At 43.7% G+C, this 11,919-nt stretch overlaps 1 protein-coding gene across 1 annotated transcript; it reads right to left on the bottom strand.

Moving 5' to 3' along the window:
• Positions 1 to 464: 464 nt before the first annotated feature.
• On the bottom strand, positions 465 to 11,463 carry LOC103182132. Its single transcript, XM_007899002.2, has 4 exons — positions 11,333 to 11,463; positions 9,303 to 9,399; positions 2,972 to 3,238; positions 465 to 762 (listed from the first exon to the last, which is right to left on the bottom strand). Exons 1-4 carry the CDS (start codon positions 11,414 to 11,416, stop codon positions 593 to 595), a joined length of 618 nt encoding a protein of 205 aa, XP_007897193.1. The 5' UTR covers positions 11,417 to 11,463; the 3' UTR covers positions 465 to 592.
• Between the last annotated feature and the right edge of the window lie 456 nt (positions 11,464 to 11,919).

Below are 11,919 nucleotides of genomic sequence, written 5' to 3'. Positions count from 1 at the left end.
TCATGACCCGAGCAGGGGGAAATGGTCAGGGTGAGGGGAGGGAAGGGAGGGAGAGAGGAGGGGGAAATGGTCAGGGTGAGGGGAGGGAAGGGAGGGAGCGAGGAGGAGGAAGAGAGTCGAGAGGGGAGCTGAAGGCTCGGTCAAAGAGAAAGGTTTTGAGACCGGCCTTGAAGGAGGAAAGGGAGGAAGCAAGGCGAAGGCACTGGGGGATGGAGTTCCAGAGCCTCGGGGCTGAGAGGCTGAAGGCCCGACCACCGATAGTAGGGCGGTTGGGGCGGGGGACGTGGAGCAGACCGGAGCCAGAGGAACGGAGGGTACGGGCAGGCAGGTAGGGGGATAGTAGGTTGGAGAGGTAGGAGGGAGCAAGGCCGTGAATGGCCTTGTAGGTGAGGATGAGGATCTTGAATTCGATCCTCTGGGGGATGGGGAGCCAGTGGAGGCGAGCGAGGGTAGGAGGGTAATAGTCTAAATAGTGATCATCGTGGCAAACCACAGAGCAAAAAAGGTGAGTAGCAGACTTTAAACATTAAGTCCATTTTATTATAACACTATGAAACATCCAAGAAATGAATGTCAAAAATATAAATGGCTTCTACTTTTCATCAGCGTCTTCGAACTGTCCCTGGACTAAAGGGATTTCTATAACACCGGTTGTTAATGAGGGAGCGTGATCACAGCTGGGGTTGTAAATCTTCTCATCTTGAAAAATGGGCTGTACTTGGGAACACCCTGCTCGGAAGAATATCTCTAAATCGTCCTCATCTGCAAAAGGAAACAAAGCAGTTAAGAAATCAGCATTTTTTTTTTGACTTACAAGCCATAAAAAAATGTTGGGTGTATGCATTTTTTTTAAAAAAAAGGTAAATTCAGGACAAGGTTCCCCTCCGTTCCACAGGGGAGGGAGAGATAGAGAGAAAGAGAGAGAGAGAGTGCATGTCTCTGTGAGAGAGAAAGAGAGAGAGAGGGTGTGAACATGCCTTCCAGTAAGTGCAAATGCAAATTTCAGAAATGGCCAAGGTAAAAACTGAACCAGAATTAGTAGTTTACACAGACACGAATATGTAAATGTTTTTAAATCATATTTTGGGTTTTTTTTTCAAAAAAAAATGACTCCTCCCAAAAAAAGTCTTGGCTTTACTGTATCTTGGGATACAGTATATAGTTTTGGACACAACATGTCAAGCGACTGCCAGGATGGTGGAAGGCGAACGAGATGGACCTTGGTCTTCTTTCGCCAGCAAATTCGTATGTTCCTGGCATGATGAAAGGCATCTACTTCAGTTAAAACCAACGTTGGATGCAAGTTAGTTGGACGCAAGTTAGTTGGACATCCTCAAGCCAGATACCTCAGTTTCATCTGAAGAGAACTTCTCCACAAGCCAGGCATCATTAACTGGGTTAATACTGTGCAGACTGCACAATGTAATAACTCGGCAAAATAGCATCTGACCCCAAATCTACCTCCTATTGGCGGTGTTTCTCAGCTCTTCCTCTTTAGTATCCTTTCCTATCTCGACTCTCTCGACTCTCTTCTCTTCCCCCTCCTCGCTCCCTCCCTTCCCTCCCCTCACCCTGACCATTTCCCCCCTCCTCGCTCCCTCCCTCCCCTCCCCTCACCCTGACCATTTCCCCCCAACTCGCTCCCTCCCTCCCCTCACCCTGACCATTTCCCCCCAATGCTCGGGTCATGACCCAACTGTGCAGCGCCTTGGAACGTCCTCCTGACGTGAAAGGCGCTTTATAAATGGAATCTTGTTGTTGTTGTTGTATCTGTATTTGTTACTAATCAGTCTATTTCTGCTTCTCTCTTTGCCCTCCATTTCTTCCCTGGGACAGCTTCACAAATCTCTGGCATCTCCTGGAGTCCACGAGGTAAAACTACCTGAGTTTGTAAGTCCCGACACGCATCCTTCACCAACTCTACAGATGTCACCAACTCTACAGATGTTTCGACAGCACAGCATTGGGAGCAGCTGAGTCCAGCACATTTAACCTCACAAGTTCTTACAGATCCATAATTCAAATGAAACCCTAGTTAAATCTGAGATAAGCTTCGCAAATATGCATCTAATTTATACCAGGTTGTCACCGTGGGTTGCCAGTTAACCTGACCCACATCGCTTGCCCTTCACCCTCATGAAAGGTCAATGTTGTTTCATTGGAGAAGGGAATTGTTCTGGGTGTCCTGGCCAACAATCCCACAAATAAAACTGGTCATTCACTTCATGGCTGTTTGTGGGAGGTTGCCTTGTTCAATTTGGCTGCCATATTCACCCACAAGATACACAGTGTATCCTGTGAAGCTCTTGAGACATCTTCCTGATGTAGAAACACTGTTATCAAAAAAAATTGTGGATAAATCAGTTCTATTTTAAATGTACAGTTTTTTTAAAAGTATTTTTACATGTGTGTTATCCTCTGAAAGTTTTACAAAGTGAAAAGTATGCACGAACAAATTTGAAAACAAGTTTTCAACAGACATTTGAACCAATGCAACAGTTATTTTGTCTGAATTGTTGCAGCAGCTAAAAAAAAATCAAATTGAATGAGAAGTACAATTTTCAAATAAGCTGGACACCAATATTTAGAACAGAACTGTTACACTGTAAAACTCATAAGTCAAATCAGTCAGGACCATAACATTAAAGATGATTTACGCAAAGTCCGAGTCTCAGACAAACTGTATAAATCGTATAAAATCCGATTGAATCAATAATCCACAGTGCGCATGCGTACTTCAATGCAGCCGGTATGTGCATGTGTTCAAAAAAAGTGCCCAAGCTCAATAAAATGTTTTGAAAATAGACCCACTTTCAATTCTGTATAAACTGGTACATTTTGCCCACAAAATATAAAGTCAATTCACTTTACAGTATATTCTGTGAAGCACTTGGTGACGTCTTGACGAACGTGATAAGGCGCTGTACCAAATGCAAGGATTCTTGTGATTACTACTATACCTAAACATTACCGTAGGGATAAGCTTCGTCAATTTCTTTCTCCCAGTCCTCTTTCTCAGTAAACAGCTGAGGACCGCACTCGGAGAGCTGCGGTGACCGTCTGGGCTCAAGCGGCAGGAAATCAGAGTCACTCATGTCACAGTCTGAATAATTATCAAAATCTGTTTCGTCATCATTCTCCATCTTATCTACGTCTTCCGCACCATAGGTGCTGCTCAGCGCCTCCGGATTCTGCAATTCTAAACAAAGAGGATCTTCGGCGAGTTTCCTTGCACGTCCTGCAAAACAAAAACCACGAGTTCTATTAATTTGACCCAGAACTGATCACGAAAGAATTCCATGACTATCACAGGAGCTTTTTTTTTTGTTGCAAACCTTTATTGCAATAACAGTGCGCACGTGGGTTAACACAGTCCTTCTCACCTCTGGGACTTGCGGTTAAAACCCAGAAAGAGGAGATAATAGTCCATTGGTAGGAACCAAGTTAAATGTCAGTAATTTCAGTTCCCCCATGGACATAAGCACAAATCTGCCATGATTGAGCGTTAACCAGAAACTTAGGAATCTGAATGAGGATTGTACACTCTCAATGGCATGGGCCTACCCTTCCCAACAGCCTAGTCAACCAAATCCTTCAAAACACACCATCCATCGAAGGAGGAACCGGCTTTAATTAAACTTCTGTCAAAGTCTAGATTCCGTCAAAGCACACAACATGCCCGTGACTTGCCTTGTAGATTAAAATGTAATATACAGTCAATTCACAAAATATACAGCCAATTCACTTTACAGAATATTCTGTGAAGCGCTTTGAGACGTTTCGAAGACGTGATAAGGCGCTATGTCAAATGCAAGGATTATTATTATTACTTTATTATTTTGTACTATCAGGACAGAAGAATGAAACTCTATAAATTAAAAACTATTGTATAGAAATGTGCAATCCATACAATTCTCCACACTCGGGTTACGTGGGTACACAAAGGAACTGAAGAATGAAAATGTTTTACAGACTCTTTACTGTTCAATGACCTCGTGGACAATGTGCAGAAAATGAATGGTCTCCTAGAAATGCACTGCCTTAGTCACTCAAATTTCTCCAACTCCTCCCCATACTTGTTTAACTAGAATACAACTTAAATCACATAGGAGTATGATTCAAATCCATGCTCAACAATATATAATACAACAGATAGATGCACAAGTCTATTTAAATAGGTTTATATGGTCTCTTTCTTCATTCTCCCCAAATAAGAAAAACTAATTTGATGTTGGCTTTATTCCTGTATTGAAGTAAATCATGCTGACGCTTAGGGAGTGATTCGTACTTGCAGAAAACTATATTCTACACAGATTTATTGTGGTCGCACAATTTGAAACAAATAACCAGACTTTTTTTGAAAGCTTATAGTTAAAACAAATTAGGGAACCAAACTTTCTCCTTCAAATACTGGGTGAAAAGGTCTTTCACCAGACTGAATGTTTGGCATCATAAACCATGGCAATTAAGCTTGAGGAATTTATCATGAACACTGGAATCCAAGATGTATTGCATCTCGAAGTGCACTCCAACTTAGAATTGTTCAGTGCTGCCGATGATGTAAAGAGCCATCTTAAGGTTGGGAATCCAGGCTATTCCACTTTGCATCAGTGATAATGCCCTGAACATTTGATTTCAGAAATCTAAAAGAGAGGACGGCTTGGAGACTAAAGCAGTTCAGTGTCAAAAAAAAGGTGAATCACCTGTAGTATACTGTATTTAGCAGTACAAGTACGGAAAGGAAATACACAATAAATGGTAGATTTTAAATAGGGTAGAAAAGCAAAGGAATCTTGTTTTGCAGATTCGGAACAGCTTGCATTTATATAGCGCCCTTATATAGTGGGGTAGCTAGCATCTCGTATGGTTTAATACACGAGTTAATAAAGATGACAGCATCGGTAGAGAAGGCCATGAAAAGGCAAACAAAAGCCTGCAGTCTACAATACAATAGCAAGGCAATACTTAACCTGTACAAGACCTTATTTAGACCACAGCTGAATATTGTCCAGTCTTGGGCTCCCTATTATAGGGATATAAAAGCAATAGAAAAAAATTAAGTGCAGATTCACTAGGGAGTTAACAAGAGGAAGGAGTTTTAGATAAATAATATGAGAGGTTTTTTTTCCCCATTATAGTTGGAAAGACTGAGACACGATCGTCAAGATTATGAAAGCTTACGGTAAGTACATTATTTTCCATTGGTTAGCAGGTCAGTAATGAGAGGGTGCAAAACGAAAATAATCATGAACAGAATTAAAAGGGACACTAGAAAAAAAAATCTTCCCACAGACGATGACTGGAATGTGGAATTCTCTGCCACGAATCGTTACTTTAAAAGGGCATTAGACAGATGTTTGAAAAAGAGGAATATTGAAATACATAGAAAGTTTCGCGAGTGAGATTAGTTGGTTCATGTGGAGTAAAGGTTTATGGGCTGAATGACAATGTTCTCTGTTTAACACTTTACCACCAAGATGTGAAGGCAAAATAGTCTTAAAGACAGAGGACTAGAAATATTTTTTGATCAGCCAGGTGTTTGACACATGCAGAAACACATCACCCTGCTTAAGGGTATCCAAACCAAACAGAGTTCCATGTATCCCACCAATACATGGTAATTTCAGAGATGCTTAATGGAATGACATACCAATAAATGTCCCTTCCTTGAGGATGCATCTTGCTTACCTAAATCCGGAAAGTATTAGGCGCAGGTTGACGAGGCTTGGTGATCCCAGAATGTGTATTGGGGTAACTGCTGGAGTCTAACCAGCTAAAACTGCGGCGTAGCTTGCCTTCAATAGCACTGTCGAGCAAGCTTTCCCACTGCTTCTCTAGCTGGGACCACCCTACACTTTATGGGCTTTGGCTTGCAGGTTAACAGGAGCTGACTGAGGGGATTCCCTGCCCCCAGTGACTGGTCTGCCCTTCCAAGTCCAATACTGCGGACTCGCCTGGATCAGGAACTGAATTGCCATGACGGCCACAGAGGGCTGGCGCGATTCTGACAAATCCAAGCATGTCACCTTGGAGCTATTTCGGTTCCAAAGAGGTTACTCCCTAGTTCTTCAGTTGATATCCAACAAGTTTATCAAATATCAAATGCAAGGATTATTATTATTATTGCTGTCACAGAACACAGCATCCAGGTATCGCTAAGGATCAACCAGAAAGAAGAACGTACAGGAGAACTCTAAAGGCTAAAAAAGGGGAATATTTATAGATGATGGTGACAAATATGTTTTCACGGTTGGCCCTGCACGACTTTACACTTCCTCTGTTTTGTTTCTTTTGTCCCCTCAGGTATTTGATGTGCTGAAATCCATCACTGTGCTTAAGAGTATCCAAGTCAGACTGAGAGTTCCACATTTTGTGCTTACCTACACATGGACATTTCTGCGTCTGGACTGGAATGCGCATTTCAAGGAAGGGTGCAACAAAAACAAATTGCATTGTATAGCGCCTTTCACTTCGGGAGGATGGGTGCACGCTGCTCACCTAATTCTGGTGAGCATTAATAATAATTGAAAAAAATAAAATAACCCTTGCGCTCACTGCAGTCAGTGCCTTTCGTATCAGGCGGATGAGCCAACCTCTTCACGAGGATATATTATAAAGTGGAGCGACTGCGTGTTTTGCGGGCAAACGTGGCAGCCAATTTGGGCCCTGCAACGTCCTACAGATAGCCGTGGCGCGAACGGTTAACTTTATTCGAGAAATTGTTGGCCAAGACGTCGGAAGAAACTCTCTTCTCTTTTCGATGAGTGTCAGGTTCACAGGAACATGCACGCGGGGGCCTCACTGGAAAGACAGCACCTCCGACACTTTATTAAAGTCCAGATGATGTAACTTGCTCCACATACACAACGTGTGCACCATTAGTCACGTAGCCTCAACTTACAAGGTTCTGGTTCATGCAGACAAATAGACGCATTAATCTACTGCCGCCTTGTGGGGAAGCCTCCAATTACATAACAACATGCACCAGCGGTCCAGCATATTGCAACTGCTTCTTATGCATTATTTTCATCTAAACATTGGGGGTTACAAGCCAGTAACAGCTGTTTTTTTGTACTGTCAGCTGTATAACTTGGACTCTTCTGTCTGAAGCTCACGACGAGGAAACGTGGTATAGATCAGCTGCGAACGTGTCGCGCACAGAGCTACAGCTCACGGACCCGAAGCTTGTCGGTTTGAATCCAAGTTGGTGCTGAGTTTCCTGGGGATCAATTGGGGCTGCGTAAGGAGGGAGGTTAAATTGACCCTGGTGTCCCCAGGGTTAGGGAGGGTAAAATCAGCTAGATTGCCTGGTCTATTCTGCACCCTCTTCTGGTTGTGTGCCAACTGGGTGGAGAGAGGTCAGGCAACAGCCTCTATAACCAAGTGGTCAGCCGACGCTCACTACCCACGGTCCTACATGAACAACAGTTACCAGGGTAGGTAACCGGATTGTACATAACATAAGAACATAAGAAACGCTAGACGAAAAAAAGACCAAGGACCGTCCAGTTCGGCTTCCACCGACCTTCCCGGCGGTCGCATGCACAAATGCCCCGAACTACCTATGTACCATATCCCATAATGCTATTTCCTAAAAGAAAAATGATCTAATCTGTGTTCGAATGAATCAACACTTCCTGCTTCAACCGTGTCCCTAGAGAGCCTGTTCCACAGGTTCACTGTTCCCTCAATGAAATAGTGTTTGCGTAGATTCGTTCTGAATTTCCTCCCCTTCAATCGCAGGCCATGTCCTCTGGTTTTATGATTCTGGGATAGTTGAAACAGCCTGTCGTGATCTACATTGTCTAACCCCTTTAAAATCATATTGCCTCTCAACCTTCTCTTTTCCAGGTGAACCTGTCCAATTTACTCAGTTGCTTCTCATAGTCCAGTCCCTCCATTCCTTCAATCATTCTGATTGCCCTCCACTGTCTCCTCTCAATTTCTCCAATATCCTTTTTGTACTGTGACGACCAGAACAGTACACAATACTCTAAGTACGGCCTCAACAATGATTTATACAGTGGCAGGATTACGCCACTGCTTCGGCTTGCTATTGGATCTTTTGATACGTCCCAACATCTGGTTTGCTTTACTCACTGCCACAGAGCATTGTTTCGAGAGATTCAATTTCTTGTTAAACAGGAGCCCCAGGTCCTTTTAATTTTCCATACATATTATTTTCCTTCCGTTCAAATAATAGTCCCTTCCTGGATTTTTTGTCCCCATGTGAAGGACTTTACATTTCTCCACACTGAATTTCATCTGCCCAGTTGCCAAGTATCCTTGTGGGTAACCAGTGCCTGTGGAATTTTCCTTTTTAGCCAGAGGAGACTGGGGAATGGAAGTACAGTTTATTGCAGGAATATATCATATGTTAATAATAATAATAACAATCCTTGCATTTGATATAGCGCTTTTCACGTCTTCGAGACGTCGCAAAGCGCTTCACAGAATATACTGTAAAGTGAATTGACTATATATTTTGTGGGCGAAACGCGGCAGCCAATTGCACATAGCAGCGTCCACACAAACAGTCGTGGATGAAGGACCAAATTATTACTTTTTTTCTTGAGGGATTATTATCAGGCGTGTGGAGTAAGGAAACTTGCCCAAGGTTTCGCCTTGCCGGGAATCAAACCCAGGTCTCTCGCTTGCGAGACGAGTGCTCTAACCACTGAGCTACCGGACTTAATGAAGTAATCATTAGAAAAATCGAACACACAACGTTTAAGAAGAAACGATGGGTATAAAAACGCTCTACTTGTCCAACATTACCAAAGAAGCTTATAAATTTAATTTGTAGAAATAGACGAGGAATTAAATGATAACCATGGAGTATAGCTCCGACAGAAATCATAATACAATCATACAAACATAATAATAATAATAATAATCCTTGCATTTGATATAGCGCTTTTCACGTCGGGAGGACGTCCCAAAGCGCTTCACAGAATAGACTGTAAAGTGAATTGACTGTATATTTGTGGGCGAACGCGGCAGCCAATTGCGCACAGCAATGTCCCACAAACAGTCGTAGATTGAAAATGACCAATTTATTATTGCTTTGTTTTGGAGGGATTATTATTAGGCTCTGTGTGGAGTAAGGAAACTTGCCCAAGGTTTCGCCCTCTGCCTGGAATTGAACTCAGGTCTCTCACTTGCAAAGCGAGTGCTCTAACCACTGAGCTACAGGACTCCACACATAACACATAACAAACCAAAATTGGGTTACAAATGATACAACAACAATTTACATTTATATCGCATTCTTCACCCGAGTAGCGTCTTGTATTACATACCTAACTGTGGCCTCCACATTTTTCCACCTTTCTCGCAAACTGATTTAATGTTTAATTTTTCACTTTGAGAGCAGCCATTATTTTCATTAACTGAGATCTGTGGCGGGAAGTACAAGAATTATCTGAATTAATGGCAGTGATAAATGTTACTCGTTATCAAGCACAAGGATTAGGAGAGGACGTGTTTCTGCAATAAACTAATAGCCTGGTCCAGTGAGTTTCTATACGAATGACGTAAGCAGAACAGGAGAACACTCTATGTCCATACACTGACTGTTCATACATTCACTTAGCCTCAGACCCCCAGTGAACTTCGAATTCTGGATGGCACAGTGTGGCCCTATTGTGGTAGTGTAACCCCGATGGACGAAGTTTTTGATTAACACTGCAATTCCAATTAATCCCAGCTCAGGTGCCAATAATAATCATAAACCTTGCATTTGATGTAGCGCCTTATCATGTCTTTGTGACGTGTCAAAGTGCTAATTTGTTAAGAGCCTTGGGACACCCTCCTGCGTGAAAGGCATGATACTGTATACATGTAGATTTGTATTGTTTCTGTGTCATATAATTCTATGTAATATGCATAAATATTCTAAGGGAGTTTCTCACAGTGTCCTGACCAACAATCCATCAGATAAAATCAGTGATTTATTCCATGGCTGTTTGTAGGTCACTGCAAATTGGTTGCCACATTCATCTAGAAATTCAGTCTATACTTTATAGTAAAATCCTATAAAGCACTTTGAAAAGTTGATGATTCGATAAGGCACTATATCAAAATGCAGTCGTTAATAATTAATTATTAACAATTGTCAATCTTCAAAAAGTATGAGCAGGCTAGACTTGCACTTTCTGAATCTACATTAACAGTCATTTATTAAGTTATATTCACACTTTCCCTCTAAGAATTGATCCCAATAGAATTTCAATTATTAAAGTCAAACCAACTACCCTTCTTTAATACAGCAACTATATTTGCTTGTTTTTACTGTCAATAACTCTAGTGTTGACTGACTGCTTGTTAGTGCTTTACACATCCCCATTTTCATCTCGCCAAGTTCCCTGGAGTACAGGTTGTCCTTGGGAGGACATCCGTTCCCAAGGGGCTGGACAGTTGAGAGTTTGCTTCGAGCTGGGAGTTGGTTTTAGAAGGGGTGGAAGCCAAGAGGGTGGAGGTGGGAAGATGACAGAAGGAACAGTCAAGGAGGAAGATCTTGAGACCGACATTGAAGGAGGCAAAAGAAAGGGTGAGGCACAGCGATGGATGGAGTTCCAGAAAAGAGTGAAGGCCCAACTTCTGTTGGTCTGGTGGACAAGCAGGGGGCGAGAAGCCAGTGTCTGTTCAGAGGAAGGAGTGGCAGGTTGGTAAGGCTTTAGGTCACAAATGGCAGTCAATCAGGAGATCCTGTGACATATAGGTATTCAACTGGAGAAAGTTAACTCTCATCCAGGACTTGATGTCTGACAAGCAATCGGTCTGATAATCAACTGGTCCTAGAAACAAGGGTGGAGGCAGAAACCTAAACACTGGGTATGATCTGCCGGTGCAGGGCTGAGGGGAGAAGCCAGTGATATATACAAATTGGAGCCGTTGACAAGGAAAGCACCATGAAGGTGGAGCTGAGAGGAGAGGCGGTGGACAACAATTGAATGGTCAGCTGTGTCGAAGATGATAGAGAGATCAAGAAGGACGAATAGTGGAAGCCCTGGTCACATAGATAAGAGAGAATGCCATTGGTGACTTCGATCAGTGCCGTCCCAGTATCGTGAGTAACCGGATTGGAAGGGGTCTTGCAGGGAAAGGACGTCTCAAAGAACCCAAAGCTCAGGTAATACAATTAAATCTTAATTGTTTTGTTTTTTAAACTCAAAGCAGTTAACACTCCAGCAATATCTGAGGTGAAATGATCACCCCCCCCCCCACCCAATAGACAAGAAAATAGTCTTGAGCCTGGTCCACGGTGTCAGCTAAGCCCAAACCATCTTTCAAAACAACATGTGGGTTAACAGTACATTGGCTATTTTACCTTACTCGGAACGGTCGTGCTCGTCTCTTGTAGAGATGCAGCGAGACAACCACTACTAGTACTGGTAGACCGTTTGTCCATCATTACAGTGGTGGGAGAGAAGGGGTTGGGGGGAGTGGGAGGGTTGGTGTGGGGTGAGTGGGGGATGGGGTGGGTGTGTGGGGTTGGTGTTGGGTGGGGGTTGTGGGGATGTGTGTGAAGGGTGGGGGTTGGTGTTGGGTGGTGGGGATGGGGTGTGTGTCGGGGGGGGTTGGTGTTGGGTGGGGGATGGGGTGTGTGTGTGGGGGGGTGAGTTGGTGGGTGGGTGGGGGATGGGGTGTGTGTGGGGGGTGGTTGGGATGGGGAGGGGTTGGTGTTGGGTGGGGATGGGGTGTGTGTGTGGGGGGGGGATGGGATGGGGGGGTTGGTGTTGGGTGGGGGTTGTGGGGATGGGGTGTGTGTGGGGGGGGGATGGGTGTTGGGATGGGGTGGGGGTGGGGGGTTTGGTGTTGGTGTGGGGGAGGGATGGTGTGTGTGTGGGGGGGGGAGTTGGGATGGGGGGGGTTGGTGTTGGGTGGGGGTTGTGGGGATGGGGTGTGTATGGGGGG

This window comes from Callorhinchus milii, unplaced genomic scaffold (genome assembly GCF_018977255.1).
Source record: "Callorhinchus milii isolate IMCB2004 unplaced genomic scaffold, IMCB_Cmil_1.0 Scaffold1, whole genome shotgun sequence".
Taxonomy (NCBI): Eukaryota; Metazoa; Chordata; class Chondrichthyes; order Chimaeriformes; family Callorhinchidae; genus Callorhinchus; species Callorhinchus milii.
This window is presented reverse-complemented; position numbering and strand designations above follow the sequence as displayed.

What these genes read in the sequence shown, in the direction of transcription:
- LOC103182132 (XM_007899002.2), bottom strand. Translation starts at nt 11,416, where the DNA reads ATGATGGACAAACGGTCTACCAGTACTAGTAGTGGTTGTCTCGCTGCA. An exon ending in GCACGACCGTTCCGAGTAAG is followed by an intron (nt 9,400 to 11,332) that starts GTAAAATAGCCA and finishes TTCCCGCCACAG; the next exon opens with ATCTCAGTTAATGAAAATAA. An exon ending in AATGTGGAGGCCACAGTTAG is followed by an intron (nt 3,239 to 9,302) that starts GTATGTAATACA and finishes TTTGTTTTGCAG; the next exon opens with GACGTGCAAGGAAACTCGCC.